Here is a 19,959-nt window from a genome sequence, read left to right on the forward strand (position 1 = left end):
TTTTTTTTTTTTTTTTTTTTTTGCAATTTTTGAAATATCTAATTAAGAAAGTGTAAATAAATTGCAAGATAACAAAAAGAAATGTTTAATGATAATGTGAAAAAAGTATTGTATAACTTAAAAATTTGTCTATAAGCCTACAGAATAAAGCCAAGGCTTAATTTAGACAGATCATTGTTGGGTTTTAGGCTTCAAACAGGATTTTAAGTACATCCTTTTTCTCATTCTGTAAATTTTTAATGTTGTAATTGCTTTAGAGCTTTTTTTTCTATTCGTTTAGCTTAGAATTCTTGCATTTTCGTGCAGTCATAACAATAAGAAAGAAACAAAGCAAACTAAATAAAATAAGAACTGAGAATGTTACAACAAACAAGAAGAAATAAATTTGTAAATTTCACAAATTTCATTTTTAAAATGCTAAAGTGTTGATTATATTGATGGTTGGATTAATAAATTTTTAATAATTAATAAGCAATTGCTAATTGCATTTCCTGCTTATTATCATTGGAAAAAATAAAAACCATCGATAGTACATTTGATAAGTAAATATTGGACTATTAATTCGCACAACATTCATTTATTCATTAATGCATAATTTTTATTAAAAATAATGAAAAATTTATGAGCAATTTATTAAAATTAAAAATTTTTTTTCAGTTACTGAATAATGAAAGTAATTTTTTTTGTTCCTTTTATTCATTTATATTTTAATAATGATGTCATATTTTTCATTTTTTTTTAATTTCCTAAAAATTATTGATTAAGTTAATGAATAAATACCATTTAACAAAACAAACAATAAGTACACTGAGCTGAAACAAATAAATAAATAATGAGATAATTAAGCAAATGAATACCAACCAAGTAATTAAGCAAATAAAAAAGAGAGCATATAACAAAACAAATTTAAAGAATTGTTATGATGCGTGTTTTAACAAATGTTATCAACTTAAATAAATAGGAAAAAAGATAAAAATTTCATATCTCTGTTTTCAAACAGTTAACAAATGCTTTTTGTTTTTTTTATTTTTTTTTTTTGCTAATATGTGGAAAGGCAAATAAATCTATGTAAATAAGCATCTATGCAAATAAGTATTTAGGTAAATAAGAAAAAGGAAAAAAAGGTGAAAAATGGAAGTTAATTTGAATGATAGCAAAATTTTACAAGTAAAATCTTGTATTTGTTTAATTTTAACATACTTTTAAAAAACTAAAAATGAAGAACACATAAAATTATGAAATTATATCAAAACGAATCTTAATAATTCCATATTTTTTTTTGCAAAAGTTTCAAACTGAATTGAAAATTATCCTAAAAATTTAACATTTCACTCAGTAATACTTAATAATATTACAAAAGATTCGGCGTAGAATTAATCAATATCTATGGATATGGTAGCATGCATTTATTATGCTAACGTAGCATTTTTCACTTATCACCAAATAATCACTGATATTTATTCAAGCCGAATAATTAAGTAACCAATTAATAAACTGTATAATTGATAATATATTTTGTGCACTATAATAGTAATATGAATTTTAATAAAATTTAAGATCTAACAATAAAAAGTTAAAATGAAATTAATTTTTAACAAATGAAAAAGAAATTGCGAACCTATTATGATAGGTTGTTACGATACGCTTCTCAATTCCAAGTGATTCAGATGATAGTAGTGGGACAGACTGTTGTGATGAGTAGTGCCATGGGATGAAATTTTGTTGAAATGCCATCAATTCAGCCATTGTTGTTACCATTTCTAATTTTTAATATGAAATTGAATTCAATTGTTATTTATTATTATTAGAAACTAAAATATATTTGAAGAGATAATATGAGGTGGTAGTAATCAGTATCATTCAAATAATAATAGTTAAATTGGAAAATGAAAGAAATTTGTTTAATTTATAATGAAATAGTTTGATTAAAATTGTGAAATGTAGTAAAAAAAAAAAAATAAGATTCATTACTTTTATTTATGATCAAATGATTAAATTGTGTATAAATCGTGAAAGATTGTTAGTTATTCAATTTGGTTAATAGTCAAATAGCACTTAAAATAAATGTGAACAATTAAATAATTAAATTATTGATTAAATGTCAAATAATATAAATAACTTCATCAATTTAACTTGAACAAATTGATACTTTTCTAAATATTATTGAATTTTAACAATTAATTAGAATAAAGCATAAAATGGTAAAAAATTTATTTCAATTTAATCAAATAAATTGAAATTATTTAACCGAATAACAACAAAAAAAAATCATACAAATAGACCAAAAAAAAAACTCCCGAAACTTTTAAAATAAAATTGAAATAATATTAACAAACGTTACTATAACTAGACAATATGTAAATAATAGCAAATAATTTAGCTATTTGAAATATGAATTTTTTTTCCGTCTTTTTAAACAAACTAATAATTTATCATAATAGATCATATCACATTACAACAAAATTATTACAGATAAAAGAAATCTTCTGTAAAATATAATCGCAAAGTTATTTTTAATGCTTATGATAATTAATATTTAGTTGAGAAAAAGAGCAGAAAGCAAGTAGAAATTTTTAGCTTAATTTTTTACATTTACAATGAAAAATCATTTACAGTGTTAAAATGAGCTTGGTTCACCTAAATTTACTTCATATGAATTTTGTTAAAAATGTTAGCACTAAAAAAAAGTTAAATGTTGGATTAATTAATTTTAATGAATCCAGACCAATTAATAATTATCAAATAGTTGCAGCAAAATTTTGTATGAAATTTTATGAAAAACATTTGAAAGAGAAGTTTATGTGTATAATAGCTAATAAAGCTAATAAAAATTTTTCTGATAGCCTTTATTCTTTCCATCTATAATTATTCTCTTATTAGCATTAAGCATTTTTGTACCAATAAAAAATTGGATTATTACTAAATGCTTTTATATAATGAAAAAATGAGTAACTAATAACTCAGATGGCATTTAATAATGAATACATAATTTGCATATTATTTATGTTTCGAGTAATTAAATTCAAAACCACACTTACTGAGACAAATTAACTTTCCCATAACTATTAGTATTTTTGCCATATAATTAATTTTAAATTCTAAACTGATTAATGATTATTAATATTTGATAATTGCTGATTAATAAAACCAATTAATAATTGTAACAAATTTTGCATGAAATTTTATGAAAACATCTTGGAAAAAGAAAAGCTCGTGTATATAGCATTTTCCATATTGCAATTAACACAACTGTTTCTCTGAAAGCTTTGCTCCATTTACCAGTGAATTTTATTTTAGATTAAATTTACAAAAATACTAATGTAAACATTTCATTGTTTACATTAACAATACATTTTAGAAACTGCAATATTTTCAGAGGAATAAATGAAACAGGAAGTATCCTGTTACTTGTTAAAGATGACTAATCTGAACATTCGCTATTTTTTTTTCATGATTAAAACAAAAAAAAAAAAAAAGAAAAGAGAGGAATATTTGAAAGTTTTAAATATAACTAGTGAGTATTTTATCTGGCTTTAAAATATCTTGTAAATTAGAAAATAACGCATAAATTTAATTACATTAATTAAGTATTAAAATTTTTGATTTATTTGAAAATGAATTTATTTTGAAACTAGGCAATATGAGCCATCCGTAGATCTTTAAATTAAATCTAAAAGTAATTGCATTCTCTTCTTTTATGCATCGCTGAATTTGTTGTTTCATATGGGAACATCTCAATGTTCATTTTCTGTTACATTGTTGGTCAAATGAATGTCACTTGCGTATTTGATTAAGAAAGTATTTGGAGATTGATAAGGTCAGGTTAAAGGTCAAATTCAAATAACTGTTATATCTGAGATGACTGAGCCAAAGAGCATAACTTGTACAAATGTAAGGAACGATTTGAAAATGATACAAATACTGATTTAATTAACTAACGGCTATTAATAACGGCTAATTGAGAGGAATTACTAAAAGTTAATTCTTGCATATATATGCAAAATTATTGAATAATTAATTAAGCTTGATGGATTATTTGACAATTTAGAGAGGATTGAGTAAGCCAGGAAGTTTAATAAATATATGCTTTACGAGATAATCAATAATCACTTGATTTCACTATTATTATTTCAACTTCTTCAGAAAAAAATGAACACTGAAAAAGATAAAATGTCATCTTTCCTTGTTTAAGCTGAAAATGCATCATTTCTTTGATATTATTATGATATATAAAAAAGAAAGGAATTAAATTAACAACAACTAATATAACTAATAGTTAAACACAGCACAATTAGATAAAGTATAATTAGCTTACAAAAAATTTTCACAAAAATCAAATAATAAATATTATGATCACTGTTTGATCATTTGTAAAATTGGATAACTTTTTAGAACAATGCTTTTTGGATGATACAGAATGTTTCAAAAATTGAATGAATTGGGCAAGGCAAGTTGAGCGAATTTATTTGCCCATTTTTTTTTTCTTTTTTGTTGTTGTTGCACTGAGAAATCATTTTATTTTTATAGCATTTAAAAATCGTTGCTTCAAAAATCTGTCACAAACTTCGAGAGCATTTTCTCTCATTCCTTCCTATCAATTGCTGCTTGCTACACTTTCTACTTCATAAAAAATGTACACTTTAAGGTATTCTATAATAAATCGGAATTTATTTATAATTTAAAAATACATTGCAATCATAATTTGTATGCATGAAAAAATTAAAAATCATTCATTGCTCTTTGTATATTTTGTATAACTATTATATGATAATAGTTAAAAATTAAAAAAAATTTACCTTTTTTTTTTCATTTTTTTTTCTTGTGATATGAAAATTTCCTGGAATAAATTTCAGTAATATTTTAAAACACTACATATTTAAATACAAAAAAGTGAATTTAATTACGTGAGTTTCAACTTAGCAATAATTGATTTTAATTTAAACTTAAAATATGAACAGAATTAAGTTAAAGAGAAAAATATAGTAGCAGATTCACTAAAATTCCAAATTTCAAAAAAAAAAATCACTCACTGCATATGAGCACAAAATTTATTTCATCAATAAACTCTGTAGCAAATATGTCATTAATCGATCACTTGAAATCCAATCATTCGTGTAAATCAAATATGCCAATGATTGCTCGCCATTTCTCTCATAATCATTTCTTATTCTGTTTTTGAAATAATTTTAATACACCTTTTTTTTCTTTTTCTTTTTTTTTTTTATTACTAATTAAACCAATCAAATTTAGATTATTTATTGAAGTAATCAAAAGATTAAAAAATGCTATCTTAAATGTTTTTTTTGCAGTTTTCATTAATTCATTAAATTCATTAATATTTTTGTAATTATTATAACTATCATATATGTGAATGAAGTCATGAATTAATCCCTTGTGCTATATTTTTCAGTAGCATATTTATTTCTTTTCTTCTTTCCCTTTTTATTTTCTTCTCTTCTCTCTACCACATTATCCTTTCCACCATATTCTTGATTTAATTCATTTTTAACATTTCTTCAAGCGATGATTTAAAAAAAAAAAAAAAAAAAAAAAAAAAGAAAAAGATAATATAAAATAAAATAAAACAGTCAACAACTGTCACATAAATGTTTTCTGCATATTCTTTCTTTTTGGAATAATATGAAAGAATTGTAAATGAATTAGAATTTGTCCTTTTTTCTAATCTTTTTGCACCTTTCCTACACTTTATTTAAATTACTTAAACAATAAGTAAATAATTATTTGAATATTTTACCTTTAGTGTTAAAAAAAAGGAAAATCCCCTGGAATTTTGAAACAAAAAAAATATTATCTGGATTAAAGTTAAACGAACCAAAATAATATCAAATTGCTCAAATCAATTTTTTTTTTTTGGATTTTTTTCCATTTTTTTTTCTTGTGATAAGTAGTTTGATGATTTAAAACAGATGCGCTCATCTCTGCTTTTCCGTTCTCTCTCTTTTTTTCTTTTTTCGTCTTTTTTTTTTTTGTTTGTTAACTCAATGATTAAAATATTTTTGAGGAGGAGAAAAAAAAATCTTTGCATGATAAGAAGCATCATCTGTTAAATGTCGGCAGTATGTCTTTTAAGCAACACTTCTCATAATTGTTGCCAAAATTTTAATTCAGTTAAAAGAAAAAAAAAATTCGAAAAGAGCAAATCATTTTATATCAAAATAAAAAAACAAAAAAAGAAAAAAAGAAATTTTTACTTTATTGAAAAGCTATTTTCAATGAACAGACATTACTTTTTCCCTTTTTTTATGCCCCTTTTTTTGGTTCACAGTAATTGCATCAATACTTTTCTTTTTTTTAAATCAAACTTCCAACTTCTTTGATCTATTTTCTTCCTTTCTCTTCTTCTTCTTTTTCTGTTTTTTATTTGCTCTCAACCAATCAATTTCATCTCGAGAGATTTTAGTATGATTTGAAATTTTAACCACTTCAAAAGACGATTTTAAAACCAAAAATATAAATCTGAAAGTTTTTTCAATTTTATTTTATTTTTGTTTTTTTTTTTTTGAATATTGAATATAAAATTAATAGTAAACAGTTGGGTGATACGAAAAAAAGAAACAAGAAGAGGTTTTCAAAATCGAATAAAATTCAATGAGAAAATTCATTTTTTATTGGCAGTTTTTACAAAATAAAAAATATTTGAATGAAATTGACTAGAAAAGAGAAAATAAGTACAATTTGCTGAATGAATGATGGAAAACAATAAAAAAAAAAAAAAAAAAGGAAAAAAAGTAAGCGAAGAAATATTCGAAGAAGTGAAAAAGGATTTATGAAAATTATAATTTCTTTCAAATTGTTGGAAAATTGTCATAGACATATTAAAATTGTGTTCTTTCTACAACATTAAAATTTTTATTAAAAAAAGAAAAAGAAATAAATTGCTTAATTAGTTGTTAAATTATAGCAGATTTTAATGATTAAAAGTTATCGAATATTTTGATATGTTTTGAATCTTTTTCATTTCTTCCCACAATTGTATATTTGGTTTTTTAAAAAAAAAGGTCAAAAGAAATTGAAAGTAATTAAAGTATTATGCATTAGTACTTTTCTTGCATTGCTTATTCGTTCCTTTTATATATGTTTAATAGTTGCAATTAGTTCAAAACAAATATTTATTTTTCATTTTATTTCCTTTTTAAAACTATTTATGATCGAAGCAATCATTACGTATATAATGTAATTAAACAATATTATAACACTTTAAATGATTAAATTAGTTAAATTAAGAAAGAAAAAGTAGAACTTATTTTCAATAGAAAAATTTATTAACAACAATAGAATTAACAATATAAAATGATTAAATATAAAATTTTATGTTTCGTGCATGTATATTTAATTGATATTGAGTTCCTGCAAAGAAGCAATGTTGAATAATTTTTAAACTGCGGAGAAAAGAGATTGAACAAATTAAAGTTATTTAAAAGTTATAAAATGGGCGTTACAGAATAACTTTAGTTTTCAAAAAAAGAAATAATATAACGTAACTCTCAAGTCTTGTATTATAGAAAAAAATAATACTGAAAATTTCATCATTTATTTGTTACTTTCTAGCTTGCATATGTAACAAATAAGTCGTTAAGCTAATTTATATTTACAAATATTAAATTTCATTTCTAATTAAATGTTTATTTCTGTTAGTTTTTTTTTTTTTTTTTAATTTTAATGTTTCTTTTATTTTTGAAATTAAAAAAATGAATAAATAGAGATATGTGATTTTAAATTATTAATGTGGTAATAAAAAAAAGAGAACAGATGTCAGGTATGAATGATAATGATTATTGGTTTGAATAACAATAAAAGAGATCATTTCCTTCATTATTTCTATTTTTTCCATATCATTTTGTATTCACTGAATTAATTATGGAAAATTAAGAAAAAGAAAAAACTGATTTATTGAAAAATATTAAAAAACTATGAAGTTATTTAAATTTTTTCAAAAAAAATATAGCTTACTTCATTAAATTAATTCAGAAAATTTATTGTCTTAAATAACATGAAGAGGTTTGATTTATCATAGTTAATTGCAAAAGTCTATTTGTTTTTTTTTTTTTTTTTTGATTATCATAATGCAAATTAATTTAAAAAAATGTAAGAAAGAAAGATAATAATAAATGAAAAGTCAAAATTTTCACAATTTAATAAATAAAAATTACAAAATGAGCAAATTTCATGCAACTTATAACAATTAAAAAAATATAGCATACTTTAAATCAATAATTTTCCAAGATAATCACAAATCCATGAAATAAAGAAAAATAACAACATGCGCCACTACTTTCTAATGTTATTGCAGAACTTATTGCAGCTTTTTCAGAAAGTTATCATTTTGACAAAACAACAAAAAGAAATGAATCATTGAAATGGATATCATCCAAATTAATTATTCTAATAATCAAGTGCTGCATCCATAATGAAGATAAATAATACAATTGGTAAATATAAACAAAATAAAACATGATTTCTACTTTGAATTTAAAAAAAAAAACAATTTAAATGTTTTCAAAATATGCATTTCAATCACTAAATTACAAGTTTATCGACAAAATTTGTAAAAAAAAAGAAGGAAAATAACTGAAAAAAATATTATGAGAAATATTTAAATGGAAAATATTATTGCAAACATTTAAACGATTAAAATTTTAATTCTTCACTTTCATAAATGACTTCAAAAATAGCAAGATAGAGAATATTTTTTTTTGCTATGCATCCATATAAAATTTAACAATTAGTTATGAATAAATTGAATTAAATAATCTGATAAAGCATATACACAACAGTCAATTTAGAAACGCAATATTATTAAATTAAATATTATTAATTAAAGATATTATTTACATATTATTAAAAGCAATATTATTAAAGGAAATGCGATATAATTTGTTAAATTTTATACTTAATGATATAATCATAAAATAACAAATTATTGAAATGAAATAATTGATAACAAATATTTCCATTTTAAATGAAATTTTCAAAATAAAATAATTACGTATAGCCAAAAGAATTTATGCTATAAATAAAACTTATTCTATTATTTTTTCATTCCTAAAAATGATTGCATTTCTTTCTTCTTTCATTTTTCCTCTATGAAAAAAATTACCCAAGAATTATTTTGTTCTAGAAAAAAAAAATTATCATTGAATGGTTTTCTTTTTTTCTGTTTTATTACCGAAATACTTTTAAAATTTGATTGATGTTTCAAAGTATATTTTAAAACTTTTCAAAGAAAATTTATAAACAAAAATCAGCATGTTTATTTATATTTTTCTTTAAAAAAAAAAAAAAAATTAGAAAGAAAAAAGTACATAATTTATAAGGCAAAATTTAGCACAATGGTATAATTTAAAATGTATTGTAGTAGCAGAAATTTTCAATTAACTTCACTTAAAAACGAAAGAAACTTGTTTTTTTTCTCTCTGTCTTCTACAATAATCCAATTAGTTTAAATAATTAACAAGTAATTACAGAAAACTTGCATATCAACTTTTTAAATGTATGACATAACATATTTTTGCTAAAAAAAAACAAAAAAGTGAAGGTGAGCATCTATTTTCATTTTTAATAGTTTAAAAAAAAAATAAAATATTAGATAATAATATACTTCAAATATTAATTTATGGGAATCGTTTTTTCCTTAAATTAAATATTTAAATTTATTACAGAATAACTGGATTGTTGAGCAATTGGAAATTAAATTGCCGTTTAGCGTAATGATGACATTTTCATTTTAATATTTTCCCGTTGTGAATATTTGAAAAAAAAAAATGAAAGAAACAACCTATGCTCAAATTCTCATAGTGAATCGATTATGACAAAAAAAAGGAAAAAAAAGAATTGATAAAAATAAAGTAAAAAAAAGGTAAGAATGAAAATGAAATGGTTGAAAACAAGTTTCAATCATTGCTTATAAATACCTTTCATTTTTTTTTCTTCGAAATGTAAAATTACTAGAATTAAAAAAAGCGATTCATTTTGTTGGTTGTATTATCATTTTTATTCCTCTCACTTTTTAAATACTACTTATATTTCTAAAGCAGTAGCGGTTTTAATCAATGTATTGCTAGGAATTATAGTGTAAGTTATTGTTTAACAAGTAAGAACAACTAACTAATTAACAACTTAAAATAAAGTAGTGCATTGATATTTTATCAATATTGCAATGCTAGTAATAATTACAGTGATAATAATAATAAATAATAATAAATTATTAGTTCAAGGGGAAGTATATTTGCAATATTTTACAACTAAAGTTTAGAATTAAATAGAACTGCGGCAAAAAATAATGGCAAAAATTTCCTAAAATAATATAAAAGTGATTTTTATTTTGGTTATTAAAATGATTTAGACTTACTAAACTGTAATTACTACTAATTTAAACTTTCAAATTAATGCAGCTAGGTTTTAATATGGTCTAATAAGATAAAGTAGTGTGATAGTCCATATTATTAAATATTGATTGTAAATTTTGGTAGTAAAAATTATTGATAGTAAATTAAAATTAAATTTTGCTCATGAAATTTCAATAAATTCTTATTTGTATGATATGATAAGAAAGTTTGAACTTATCTAATTTACATTTATTACTACTTAACACTTAATAATGCAACAACTATTATGCATTATTTGTCAAATATTTACATTAATTGAAAAATGATTGGCATTTTTATTATTAATTTAATTTGTCTTTGAATCATTAATATTACTTCTTCCGCTGGGAGCGTATACCGAACGTAACGCTGGAACTGACCGATTATTGCAATTACTTTCTTCGTTTTGTTCTTGTTGTAATGAGCTTGAAATACACAGTACAGTTTGCATTTTGCATTTCATTTCATTTAATCATATTTTTTCACTTTTCTTTCTTGTCTCTTTTCTTTGCATTTAAAATTTGAAATTCTTTTTTTAGAAAAAACAAATTACAGAAGAATTATTGCAAATCATTTGGTAGTTTTATTACTTTTAAAAGTATGAATTTCTTCGAAGTAGTAAAAGAAAAGAAAAAGTTAAAATGATTTAAATGAATTTATTTGATTGTAATTAAATAGCATTTTCAGCATTTTTCCTTTTCCTTTCTATTTTTTCAACTTTTTTTGTTTAATATAAAATGATTGAAATATGAAATAGAACAGTTTATTTGAAGTATCAAGTATCTGTGTGTATGTTTCTCAGTAATTAATATATTTTAATTAGTTGCTTTTAACGGAATGGAATTAAAAATTTGTAAGGTTATTTTTCGTTACAATGAATACATGAATGTCACAGAAATATTTAATTTATTAATTTAAATAATTTCAGGATGATGGCATACTTCCGGTTGTTAGCTATTATTTTGTCACATAGCATTGTGAATATTACATTTGCTGGTTGTGGTCATCATGGACGGTCACACCAGCCATATCCTCGACCACTATACCAGCCATATCCTCGACCACAGCCACCGCAGCGACCGTGTCCACCACCACCACCTTCACCTCCTTGTCCACCACAACCTTGTCCTTCTCTGCCACCACCGACTCCTTGCCCACCACAGCCATGTCCACCACCACCACCTCCGGTTCCATGTCCAAAGCCGCCTCCATGTCCACCCCCACCACCGCCAATACCTTGCCCACCTCCATTACCGCCAAAACCTTGTCCACCACCACCAGCTCCACCGCCTTGTCCGCCACAATCTTGTCCTCCCCCGCCACTTCCACCTCCATGCCCAAAACCCCCACCACCAATACCTTGCCCACCTCCACCACCACCAAAACCTTGTCCACCTCCACCATCTCCACCGCCATGTCCACCACCACCACCACCTCAGCCATGTCCACCTCCACCACTCCCACCTCCTTGTCCACCAACATATTGTACACCACCCCCACCTTCACAACCTCCGGTAACTTATTCACCGCCACCAAAACCTTATCCGTATGTGCCAGAATGCCCATCTCTCCCTCCCCCATCACCATCTGATTGCGTAAGTACATTAGCATATCCTTTTACTAAATTAAATTTGCTATGGAATTTAAACTTTAATGTAAGATGATCCAATTAAAGATCATTAATCAATCAATTCGAATTCGGGTTTCATCTCGGCACCATTTCGAAATCTCATCTCTTCAAGCTTTAGAGTTATCAACAATGAGTCACGATGATATTGTATTTTAAAAGCAATTTCCTTTCTAATTTGATCATTACATTTTTTAAGGTTCTCAGATCACCTAAACATTCCTAATACCAAATCTAAGAAATAAAAATTCCAAAATTTATTACACGCACTAGTTTCATTTTTTCTATTGATATATGTTTCTATGGAATGACTTTTTGGAAGTTTGCTGTAATTCTTAGATTTGATACTAGGAACGAATGGGCGATCAGTAGTTCATAGATATTTTAACTCTTCTCATAGTATTCAGTTGAACTATTGAGTAGATCTTGTAAAGCATTTATGTATTGAAACAGCAGAATTTGTACTAATAAATAGAAGCTATAATCTCCATGGCCTAGTAGATACACGATAGCTGAGGCCTTCAAAGCTTATTATTTGGTTCTTATGCACAAAACGAATCGGTGATAATGCATTTAATAAGTTAATAGTAATAATTAAACGTATTGTAACAATTAAACGAATAATCTAAGTAATGTTAATATTAGTAAAAATAGTGTATTTAGAACAGCGACTTTTAAACCGGAAAAATGTTTTATTTAGCGGATAGAAACTTCGCCAAATCATTACATAATCCAACCAATGAACCTATTCTCCACCCTTATTCATCTTAATTTTCATATTAATATTCACCAGATTTACCTGATGTATGGCAATATAATCACATTTACTATCACCAAATTACTTATCCCATTTTTGCAAATTGTAAATTATATTTGCTAAAATTATCATTATTATTAAAACTATGATTTTTATCAGCTACTATTATTATCAATATTAATGATTTTTATTGAAGAAAACTGATTCGGAAGTGTGCACAAAATGCAATCAACAATCAAAACCTTCAAAATCACCAAATAGAAGCATGGCTGGAACATATTTTAGAACTAATAAAAGGCTTTCCCGAAAATCAGAACGATTAAATAGAAGGAATAAACGCGAAGAAACGAAAATTGTTATGAGTGACACTTGCAACAGTCATGATCTGATGGAAATTATGGATCAGGTACTATTTCAGTTATGGATAAATCAAATTTAAATTTTATATTAGGACAGATATGACATGTAGGCTATAAAATTCTCCTAGTAATATCATCAATTTAGTAATCAATACTTTATTTCTTTTCTTTGTTTCCCTTCTTTTAAAATCCAGTCACTTTCATGTGATGTTCCTGCAATGGTTCCTTAGAAAGCTGACTAATAGTAGCGAAAATAAAATAATGTTCTGGAAAGCAAAAGTATATGTCAAATATTCTAATATTTTGCTGTTTTTTTTTCTCGATTTTTTTCAGAATTTATCAACTAACTTGGCAATCTCGAAACACTTAATTCAGAAATATGCCGAACTGAAATTAAAACGTGACTTCAACGTGATTTGCTCCAATAACTCATTTACGTTTATTACACATGCTACCCTATACTGCCAAACAGTTAAATTTAATGTTTCATGCTATGCTTTTACTGCTGATTAAATTCAATTTATCAGTTTGTATTAAAAGCTTTATCAAGCGATAAATGATATGCAGTAATAATGAATATAATAAATGATATATAATGATAATTTATCTATTGTCGTCAACCTCTTTCTGATAACAACAAAGACTGAGGTTATTTGTACCTCTTTGGTTCTTTTCTTCTGGGTGTCTTCCGCATAATTAAATTATTCGGATAAAATGGTTAATACAACAGCAAATGCAAGAAGACAATTTTAACGACAACATCTCAACAACCGATTTGACCCAAAGGATTTTGTAAAATGAATTTGATGAGTAGGATCAAGCGCTTTGCGCTTTAACAAGTGAGAGGGTACGGTCCAGCTATAAGATCACATTCACAAGAAATATAGTACTCAGGACACGCATAGGATTTCTGTTTCTTTCTTTTGCACTCGTGATATCCCATTATATTACAACAATGACACACATTTCATTAATGCAAAATTATTAGTAAAATATTTTTTCCTTTTCCTCTTTTTCTGCTCACATTTCTTTTTTCCTATACATATCAAACATTTCGAAAATTAGCACATTTCGCTTTTATTGCTTTATTAAAATTTGAGCTATTTCTTTTTTATGCATTAAAAAGTTTTGCATGAATATTTGAAAAATTAGTTGAACATATTTCATATTTAATATGCCTAACAATAAATTTTGCCATTATGCATGATAGAAGATTGTTAATCAGTTTAGTAATATTTGTTGCTTAAAAAAAAAATAAAAACAATAATTTCTGAGTAAGTCATATTTGGAAAACAAAAATTGGTAATATTATTTCACCTTGTATTAATGGAATGAGATTATCAATGATTTAAATACTGTTGGTTATCTGGGAGCAAAATTTTATTACAATTCTATTACTATCAATTTACTCGAAATTTCGAAAAGTATTTCTTATTCCATTTCTTCAGTACTAACAAATTGTAGTTCATGTGATAAAACTGTAATGATAAAATTGCGAAGATTATAGTGATAAGATTACAAGTGGCAAATTATATGATAATGTCACGATGATAACATCAATGTTCATCTAAAATAAATTCCAGAATTTCAAATACAATATTTTGATTATGTTGCTGCGTAATTTAATTCTAATTTTTAAATTTAATTGGAAACTTTTTCTCTAATGTAAATTAGAAGAATTGTTTGATACCGTAAATATAAACTCAATTCGAGATCATGGAATTTCATATCGATACCGATATTAATGTCGGTGGAAAAGCCATTAAATGTTCTGCTTGTAAATGCTGTTGGATAGTCCTAACGTTTTTCCGGGAATTCTCGGATTTTTACGTTTAGAGTTTACTACTTTTTAAAGTAATTAGTTATACAAACAAATATTCTGAATTAATTGGGCATTATTTAGCATAAAATATTTACCAGGTTTTCAATTAATGATTAATGCTTAGTGAGGATTAATGTTTGTCAAGTATTTCACGTATTCTGCATACCGCATAATTGCGGAAAAGTAATCGCGATTTCAGCTTGTATGTGAATAGGAGTGTTTGTTTTAAGTTAGTAGTAGATATGTTTTCCTCATATCATGTTTTACCATATCATAAATATCATGTTTTTAAATATTCTGCAGATGACAGAATTGGACGAAGGTGACGTTGCCGATAACGGGTCTGGAAGTTTCGAAATCAGTCAGGAAGGTGATGGCATTACTCCTTTGAATCTAGTTCAGTCCATTTATGTAGGTTTTAATTTTATCTTCATTAAAATTTATTCTCAAATTGTAGACTAACTATTTGGGAAAGGATGATTAGGGGAAATGAGATGTGGAGTAGCTAGGTTAGATAGAATTCGAAATTACGAATAAAAACTTTAAGTTATTTTCTTTATAGCAGACTTTATAAACTTTTTACATCTCAGCCGGTTGCTGAAACAAGTAGTGATGTTGACGATTCAAAAAATGTCGTCGAAGATGATGATGAGAAGGATAACTCTTCGTCCCATTCGCACTTTTCATCACGCGAGTTTGTTTTTCCAGTGAAATGCCTAACACCGTAATTTTTGACTGTAATTTTTTTACAAGGAGCGCAAACATTTTTGGTCTTTCAATGCGAGATGTGAGCGCAGGCACAATAAGATATGTGTTTTACTTCATGATTTAAAGAATTGTTATACGGGTTAAAAAATTGATCGAAGTTGCTAGAAAAAAAAAGGCTTATAAACTTTGATGGTTTTATTATTGTAAGACAAGTTCTACAAGTTTTTACAAAAATTTTGATTTTATAATTTGATGAACATAGTGGGTTTTGTTCAGAACTGAGGGAGAATTAAAGGAGGAAGGCGTTGTTAATCAGGATGAAAATTTGGAACAGCATTCTGAAACGAAAGAAAAGATTGACTATGATCAAATAAATATGGGTGACGAGATGGAAAAAGTAGATACAAATCACGAAAGAGTTGATAACGATTCTGATGGGGATGAAGGTTGGTGATAAAAGGACATAATTTCTTCTGTTTAGGGACAGTTATTGCTGCTCCATTTCCCAAATAGTATTTTTGCTTTTACAATTCGCTAAATTTCTTTGTTTTTTTCTTTTTTATAAATAAAACATGGTCAAGAGTAAAAAACGTTGCAGATAAACACGACGGTTCATCGAAACCACGACGGATCATGTTGTCCAGCGATGAAGAAGATAATATAGATGCTGCACCGGCAGCAGAGAAATCAAGGTGATTTCATTACTAACAGTTCATTATCACAAGAATGTTATTTATGAAAATGACTTTTATGACTTGTGTTTGACGTTTCTATATTCATTGTCAGTATGGTATTTGCCCAAGAAAAGCAGGTGGTTTTTGATTGAATTTCGAATTTTATATCCCGAATTACATTAGTTCCTGGTTCGGTTGCAGTCTGTCTTTTTTTCCAGAGATGATTCAGAATCGGAAGGTGATGAAGAGCATGCTGAAGTTGGTGTTGGTGAACTGATGACCAATATATTTGGTGAAGATAGTGATGATGAAAAGGAAGGTGAAGATGTTCAAGCACAGTATCAGGTAGACAACTTGTACCTTTTGAAGTGACTTTTTGCAGCACATAAGATCTTCAGCTTCTATTTGATCTTTTGAAAAGACGTGAGCTTCAAATATGGAGAAAAAGTTTTTATAATGGCGAGTATTTCGATTTATTCGGTCCTGATGTCCAAGTTTCTTCGGTACAGTAAGTGTGGTAAAACACTATTTTTTATTGCTTTTAATATTTTTACCTTAATATCAGGCTGAAAGGAATGGTCTAGAAGGAGATGATGACGAGCCCCGATATGTTCGTGATGAAAATGACGAAGATGATGGGTAAAACTTTTAGTGAAAATATTTAATTAGCAACGCCCAAATAAATGTAATTGAAAAAAAAAAAGTGGGTGTTTTATAAGGTTGGTTTTGTAGGCGAGTTTGGGACTTTGATACAATGATGCGTGAAAAGAAGGCAGAACGACGAAGACCAAGAAGACGCCGACGAGATGGTTCCATTGATGTTGGTGGAGCGTATGATGATCAAATTAAAATGCTTATTGATGCTATGAAATCTGCAGCAAAGGTAATGTTCACCACTTTTACTTCTTAAATGCATCAAGATAAAGTAATGCCTAGTTCATATACATAGCAGTTGGTATATATAATCTTGCATTTTTGCTTCTGCTTGATAACTTTCATATTAATATGTATGAAAGTCCAAAAATTTTTCATGTAAAAGTTCAAATGTTCATTATTTTTCCAAAATATAACACAGCTATCTTCTAGCATACATCCACATGCTGTATTGCAAAATTGATTGTAATATTTATAGATTATAAATTTGTAATAATAGCTGTATAAGATATTTTAGGACGACCGTCATTCCAACATAGAGCGTCGACCTGCTCTGCAGAAGCGTAAAATGCTACCACATGTAAAAGCAATGTTAATAAAGCACGATTTAATGGAGGCTATAATTGGTAAATGAATATTGTTGATTAAATCGAAATACTTTTTGTACTTTTTGTGCTGATCCAAATTAAGTGCTTTGAAAGTTTTTGTGACTCTGTTTTGTTTTTTTTTTTTTTTTTTTTTTTTTGTCACTTCGAATGTTGATAATCTACTGGAAAATATTTTATATATTTAAAAAATTCCCAATATTTTTGTAGATAATGGCATGATGAATGTAATATCAGAGTGGTTGGCGCCGTTACCAGATAAATCATTACCTGCATTGGAAATTCGGACAGATTTGTTAAAAATTCTGCAAGATTTTAGTCGGCTGGAACCAGGAACGCTGAAGCAATCTGGACTAGGACGTGCTGTAATGCTGCTATACAAACATCCACGCGAAACTAAAGAGAATAAAGCTCTTGCTGCACGGCTGATTAGTGACTGGGCTAGACCTATTTTCCAGGTCTCTCTTTTTTTGTTTTCCCTCGGGTAAACTTATGAATTACTTTAACAATTAGGTTCCCTTTTTTTTCAAAAATTGGTTCAAAATCTTTCCGTTCAATTTACATGCTAGATAAGTTGAGAATGGTTTGATGATTCTCAAGATGGCATGACTATGAAAGACACATTGTATGAATTAAAGGACTGTTCTTGGTTAATATAATTGTAATTCATTAGCGGGATTATCAGTTTTTTAGTTGATTTTGTTAGACTGTGGTTGGATTTCAAGGTAGAAATTGCGTTGAAATAAAATTCAGTGTCTAGCAAGGTCATAATACTATTTTTGTGTGATGTTACTATTTTTTTGTGATCTAAGAGAAAATATATTGAGATATTATTCTTAAATTTATTTTTTCTATTTTCAGCTCGACACTGATTTTCGTTCAATGACAAAAGATGAGCGTATACAGCGTGATTATGCGCAGTTATCAGAAGCTAAACGGCGACGCTTGGAGTAAGTGTTTGGATTTTAATTGCTGCATAAATGAACTTATGTAGTTTGGCATTACTATTTCATAATAAAATCGAATATTGGTATTGATTATCATGCAGTTGATTAAATTTTCTAGAATTAGTCAGTATTTGTTTGTTAAAACTGAAAATCCCATTTTACTTGAAATCACAAGGATTGTTATGCTGTACTCGATGCAAACGTTTTAGATACTTCCATGTAATTGATATTATTTGGAAACATTTTTAGTGCAGGATCAGAAAGTTCAGATGCCGAAAAGGAGATATCAGAACCTCGTCCAGGTGATAAAGGTTTCATAGTACGTGCACGTGTACCACGACCGTCTCAGAAGGATTACGTTGTACGCCCAAAGAGTAATGTTGAAGGTCAGTTTCGTGGAGCAACGAAGAATCGTTCTAATAGTCGATTCGATCGAACACAAAGGGAATTCAAAGAACGTACAAAACAGCAACGTACTCAACGAGCAGTTGCTGTAACTATTAATCGCGTTAATATATAATAAATGTCTTCATTATTTTATTGCCATTCGATTACAGTATGAAAAGTGAGAGTAAACCTATAATGGATAGCGTTTCAGAAGTTCTTCAAGCAGCAAAATTCTAGGGATGCTGTTAGATCCCAGAAAAATTGTTAGTCTTCTTTTGTATACAGCGTATAAAAGCTTGTTTCAATTTTTACTTAACACTCAAATTTTTTGAATTATTTTACATTTACAGACTGACTTTGTACGATTTTTTTCATACGATTTGTCAGCAAATAATGTATTATTAAAACCTCTCACCTAATTTTTTTTTTTTTTTTTATAGAAATCATCAGTTTTCAAATTTGTCAACATATACAATCATTAAAAATTATTTTTATGGTCATTGGTTTTACAACTGATTCGAACTTTTTCAGACCGATGTAACATACTTTTTTATCAACTGTACGTTTACTCCTAATTTGTATGTTCAATTAGAGGATGTCCAATCTTCATTTATTACAACGCTGTATATTTCCCATGCATACTTAATAAATTGAAATAAATTTTGAAAATTACATCACCACCCAAAATTTTCAATAAAATATAGATTTGTACTGCATATTGGAGCTCTTCTTATCACTCTAGTGATTTTTTTCCTTTCTTTTCAGTCTTGTAATGAATTATCTTTTCAATTTCGGATTTAAATTATGAGTAGAACGTAAACAATGTAGAAAAATAATAGCACAAAAACGTCATGGACAAAACATAGCATAATATGTGTCCCGGAAATTATTGAGGAGAGGAAGTGTATTAATTAATTAATTAATTAATTACTATGTCATGACACGTGGCGTGTTATAACATATGGCAAATACATAAAGAATTTAAAAAATTCATAGAAATAATCCATGTAAATAAAGTTTAATATTTTAAGGAA

The 19,959-nt window shown here is 26.6% G+C and overlaps 2 protein-coding genes across 5 annotated transcripts; both read left to right on the forward strand.

Moving 5' to 3' along the window:
- Window positions 1–11,314: 11,314 nt before the first annotated feature.
- Bm8519 (pherophorin-dz1 protein, putative) lies at window positions 11,315–13,641 on the forward strand (the record flags this gene model as incomplete). Its single annotated transcript, XM_001894075.2, has 3 exons — window positions 11,315–11,980; window positions 12,966–13,175; window positions 13,462–13,641. The coding sequence occupies 3 exons, from the start codon at window positions 11,315–11,317 to the stop codon at window positions 13,639–13,641; spliced, it is 1,056 nt and encodes a 351-aa protein (XP_001894110.1).
- A 1,612-nt stretch (window positions 13,642–15,253) lies between these two features.
- Bm3332 lies at window positions 15,254–19,058 on the forward strand (the record flags this gene model as incomplete). Of its 4 annotated transcripts, none has more annotated exons than XM_043074961.1 (11): window positions 15,254–15,361; window positions 15,541–15,674; window positions 15,935–16,104; window positions 16,257–16,350; window positions 16,551–16,677; window positions 16,898–16,971; window positions 17,065–17,215; window positions 17,504–17,612; window positions 17,802–18,049; window positions 18,453–18,541; window positions 18,788–19,058. In XM_043074961.1, the coding sequence occupies 11 exons, from the start codon at window positions 15,254–15,256 to the stop codon at window positions 19,056–19,058; spliced, it is 1,575 nt and encodes a 524-aa protein (XP_042930895.1). The 4 variants fall into 4 exon arrangements, with proteins under 4 accessions (XP_042930895.1, XP_001894111.1, XP_042930896.1 ...); XM_001894076.1 differs by having other exon boundaries at window positions 15,541–15,644; XM_043074962.1 differs by lacking the exons at window positions 15,254–15,361; window positions 15,541–15,674 and having other exon boundaries at window positions 16,035–16,104.
- Window positions 19,059–19,959: the final 901 nt, after the last annotated feature.

Source organism: Brugia malayi (genome assembly GCF_000002995.4).
Source record: "Brugia malayi strain FR3 genome assembly, contig: Bm_v4_ChrX_scaffold_001, whole genome shotgun sequence".
In the NCBI taxonomy this organism is placed as follows: domain Eukaryota; kingdom Metazoa; phylum Nematoda; class Chromadorea; order Rhabditida; family Onchocercidae; genus Brugia; species Brugia malayi.